At 48.0% G+C, this 4881-nt stretch overlaps 1 protein-coding gene across 1 annotated transcript; it reads left to right on the top strand.

Annotated features, from left to right (window-relative positions):
• Positions 1-3301: 3301 nt before the first annotated feature.
• Positions 3302-3823, top strand: LOC122546820 (putative uncharacterized protein FLJ45035; the record flags this gene model as incomplete). Its single annotated transcript, XM_043685444.1, has 1 exon — positions 3302-3823. A coding segment is annotated over exon 1 (522 nt), but the record flags the coding sequence as incomplete, so codon positions are not given.
• Between the last annotated feature and the right edge of the window lie 1058 nt (positions 3824-4881).

The raw sequence follows: 4881 nt of genomic DNA, 5'->3' as shown, positions 1-4881 counted from the left end.
CTGAGGGAGGAAACCAGAGCACCCAGAGACATTTGCCCGAGGCTGGCATCGAACCTGGGACCCTCGTGCTGGACCCTGAGCCACCAGGCCGCTGTTGGAGGTATGCTCATCTAGGCAAGTGGGGAGCATTCCTTTACACTCTTGACTTGTTCCTTGTAGATGGTGAAAGGCTTTGACCTGCTCTTATAGAGACAGTATTTATAAGGCTAGCCCAGTTCAGTTGTTTTGATTAAAAACACTCCAATGTTGTTGTACAGGATTCAGCCATGAAAAAGTCTTCGACTAACAAGGTATGATGCTTAGATATTCTTGTTTGAGATCATTATTGTCTGGCAATGGTGATAGGAATATTACTTGTCACTTGTCAGTACAAGTCTGGATATTTGTGGGCAGTATGGTGGCTCAATGGTTAGCGCTGCTGTCTCACAGTGCCAGGGACCTGGGTTTGATTCCAGCCTCGGGTGACTGCCTGTGTGGAGTTTGCACATTCTCCCCATGTCTGCGTGGGTTTCCTCTGGGTGCTCTGGTTTCCTCCCTCAGTCCAAAGATGTGCAGACCAGGTGAATTGGCCATGTTAAATTACCCATAGTGTTAGGTGCATTAGGCGGGGGGGGTGGGTTGCTCTTCGGAGGGTCGGTGTGGACTTGTTGGGCCGAAGGGCCTGTTTCCATACGATAGGGAATCTAATCTATTTGAGCACAAATTGCTTCAATACCTGAGAAGTCAATTTAGACTGGAGGTTGGGTGAGTGGACAGTGTGATTGGATGTAATGGTGGGTCCATGTTTGTTTGGTCAAGTTGATTCAGTGAAAGTAAACTCTCATAATCCACTTTCTTAATGTATACAGTTACTCGAAATCCATAGTGCCTGCTCCTTTTCCCAAGGTGGCCATCCTAATAATAACTGAATTGACTAATAGCCAGGACAAAGCATATTACCACAATCTCAGAGATCCTGTTTGCCATTCCTGCAGCAAGCCCCCTGAACATTTTTGACAGTGGAAGCATAATTTCAGGAAGTTTACTGCATGCTCTACTAGGGTATGATTCACTTCATGGTTTTTATTGTAAGTCTACTTGAGTTGTAGGATAGCAGAAAGGAACCATAAGACATACGTTGTATGTAATTATGTCCCTCAGCATTCTCCAGCTCTTTTAGAAAGTCCAAAGATGGTGAGTTAGGACAGACTGGCGCAGAATGGGAAGCATCATGACTGCTGCTATGACAGCATGCATTCACGGAAATGAAAGTTTTGGTGCGGTCACACAACCATGTAATGCTAGCATTTGCAAATTTCTGTTTCTTCCCTCACTGAGATGGGTGACCTGTAGAACCATGTCATAGAGTCATAGAGATTATACAGAACGCAAACAGACCCTTCAGTCCAACTTGTCCATGCCCGCGAGATGTACTAAACTAATCTACTCCCATTTGCCAGCATTTGGCCCATAGCCCCCTCAATCCTTCCTATTCATATACCCATCCAGATGCCCTGTAAATTTTGCATTGTACCAGCCTCCATCACTTACTTGGCAGCTCATTCCATATACCTACCACTTTCTGTGTGAAAAAGTTGTCCTTTTTAAATCTCTCCTCTCACCTTAAACCTTTGACATCTAGTTTTGGACTCACCCACCCCAGGGAAAGACTTTGTCTATTTACCTTATCCGTGCTTCTCATAATTTCATAAACTTCTATAAGGTCACCCGTCAGCCTCGGACCCTGCTGGAAAAGTAGCCCCAGTCTATTCAGCGATGTCCCCGTAGCTCAAATCCTCCAACTCTGATAACATCCTTGTAAATCTTTTCTGAACCCTTTCAAGTTTCACAGTTAAAAATCATCCAACACCAGGTTATAATTCAACAGGTTTATTTGGAAGCACAAGCTTTCGGAGGGCTGCTTCTTCATCAGGAGATCCAAAAGCTAGTGCTTCCAAACAAACCTGTTGGACTATAACCTGGTGTTGTGTGATTTTTAACTTTGTACACCCCAGTCCAACACCGGCACCTCCTATTCAAGTTTCACAACATCGTTCCTATAGCAGGGAGACAGGAATTGCACACAATACTCCAATAGTGGCCCAACCAGTCTCCTGTACAGCCACAATATGACCTCCCAACTTCTACATTCAATGCACTGACCAATAAAGACCAGCATACCAAATGCCTTCTTCACTATCCGATCTACCAGAGACTCCACTTTCAAGGAACTACGAACTTGCACTCCAAGGTCTCTGTGTTCAGCAACACTCCCCAGGATCTCAGTGTATAAATCCTGTACTGATCTGCCTTACCAAAACGCAGCAACTCAGATTTATCTAAATTAAACTCCATCTGCCACTGCTCAGCCCATTGGATCAAGATCCCATTATACTCTGAGGTAAACTTCTTCACTGTCCACTACACCAATGTTGGTGTCATCTGCAAACTTACTAACCATATCTCCTATGTTCACATCCAAATCATTTATATAAAATGACAAAAGCAGTAGACTCAGCACCAATCCTGTGTACACTGCTGGTCACAGGCCTCCAATCTGAAAAACAACCCTCCACCAATCCCCTCTGTCTTCTACGTTTGAGCCAATTCCATATGCAAAATAGCTAGTTCTCCCTCTATTCCATATGATCTAATCTTGCTAACCAGTCTACCAGGAGAAAGTGAGGACTGCAGATGCTGGAGATCCAAGTAGAGAGTGTGGTGCCAAAAAAAGAGGCGGCCCAGGACCTGCATGTCCTTGGTGGAGTGGGAGGGGGAGTTAAAGCGTTCAGCCATGGGGCAGTGGTGTTGGTTGGTGTGGGTGTCCCAGAGAAGTTCTCTGAAACAATCCACAAGTTGGCGTCCTGTCTCTCCGATGTAGACAAGACCACATCGGGTGCAACGGATGCAGTGGATGACATTAGTGGAGGTACAGGCAAATCTCTGTCGGATGTGGAAGGATCCTTTGGGGCCTTGGACAGAGGTGAGGAAGGAGGTGCGGATGCAGTTTTTGCACTTCCTGCAGTGGCAGGGGAAGATGCCAGGAGTGGGGTGAGGGCTGGTGGGGGGAATGGATCTGACAAGAGAGTCATGGAGGTAATGGTTTCCCCAAAACACTGATGGGGAGGGAAATATATCCCTAGTGATGGGTCTGTTTGTAGGTGGCAGAAGCAGTGGACGATGATGCACTGTAAACGGAGGTTGGTAGAGTGGAGGAGAGGACCGGAGGGGTTCTGTCCTTGTTGCGTTGGGACAGTGGGGTTCAAGGGCAGAGGTGTGTGAAGTGGAGGAGATGTCCTGGAGGGTGTGTGAAGTGACGGAGATGTCCTGGAGGATGTGTGAAGTGGAGGAGATGTCCTGGAGGGTGTGTGAAGTGACGGAGATGTCCTGGAGGGTGTGTGAAGTGACGGAGATGTCCTGGAGGGTGTGTGAAGTGACGGAGATGTCCTGGAGGGTGTGTGAAGTGACGGAGATGTCCTGGAGGGTGTGTGAAGTGACGGAGATGTCCTGGAGGGTGTGTGAAGTGACGGAGATGTCCTGGAGGGTGTGTGAAGTGACGGAGATGTCCTGGAGGGTGTGTGAAGTGACGGAGATGTCCTGGAGGGTGTGTGAAGTGACGGAGATGTCCTGGAGGGTGTGTGAAGTGACGGAGATGTCCTGGAGGGTGTGTGAAGTGACGGAGATGTCCTGGAGGGTGTGTGAAGTGACGGAGATGTCCTGGAGGGTGTGTGAAGTGACGGAGATGTCCTGGAGGGTGTGTGAAGTGACGGAGATGTCCTGGAGGGTGTGTGAAGTGACGGAGATGTCCTGGAGGGTGTGTGAAGTGACGGAGATGTCCTGGAGGGTGTGTGAACTGGAGGGTTTCTCACTGTCCCTACAGTGACCACTGTGTCCCTCTGGGTTTCTCACTGTTCTTACAGTGACCACTGTGTCCCTCTGGGTTTCTCACTGTCCCTACAGTGACCACAGTGTCCCTCTGGGTTTCTCACTGTCCCTACAGTGACCACTGTGTCCCTCTGAGTTTCACACTCTTCCTACAGTGACCACTGTGTCCCTCTGGGTTTCTCACTGTCCCTACAGTGACCACAGTGTCCCTCTGGGTTTCACACTGTCCCTACAGCGACCACTGTGTCCCTCTGGGTTTCTCACTGTCCCTACAGTGACCACTGTGTCCCTCTGGGTTTCTCACTGCTCCTACAGTGACCACTGTGTCCCTCTGGATTTCTCACTCTCCCTACAGTGAACAGAGACTCCCCCATTTCGCACATCTCAGCTCAAGCCAGATTTAAGAACTCTGTGACATCCTGTCATTGTTAAACAATTTTACATTTTCTGTCTATTGTGGAATGAGCAAAGGGTCAAATCCACTCAACCATGAAAAACAGAAAATCCATTTAATTTCTGGTGTGACATATCGAGAGAACGCATTCCAGATCAGAACGAAATCGAGTGAGATGTTTGTACGTACTGACATCCTTCAGCACACTGGGATTCGTCCCAATTACAACAACATCTTGTCAGGCTGCAGCAGATCAGCGCCAAGAAGGTTCTGCACGGCTCTACGTCTGAACATCCCCCCCATTTCACAATCCTTTATTCCGCCCCCCCCAATCTTCTTCAAAGATCACAGTTTCAATGACAGTCTGCCTCCATATTTCAGCCAAATGGTTTGCCCCTTGATTGAACCCCTGGGCACAGGGGCAGGAATGAGGAAGCTATTAAGCCCAGATACTGGTGTGGTTCCCCAACTTTTTGCAGTTCCAGACATGATACCCTCATCAGGAGAAACTGAGGACTGTAGATGCTGGAGATCAGAGCTGAAAAATGTGTTGCTGGAAAAGTGTAGCAGGTCAGGCAGCATCAAAGGAGCAGGAGAATCAACGTTTCGTGCATAAACCCTTC

Source organism: Chiloscyllium plagiosum, unplaced genomic scaffold, assembly GCF_004010195.1.
Source record: "Chiloscyllium plagiosum isolate BGI_BamShark_2017 unplaced genomic scaffold, ASM401019v2 scaf_10969, whole genome shotgun sequence".
Lineage (NCBI taxonomy): Eukaryota > Metazoa > Chordata > Chondrichthyes > Orectolobiformes > Hemiscylliidae > Chiloscyllium > Chiloscyllium plagiosum.
The sequence above is the reverse complement of the archived record's forward strand: the minus strand, read 5'-3'. Positions and strand labels throughout refer to the sequence as shown.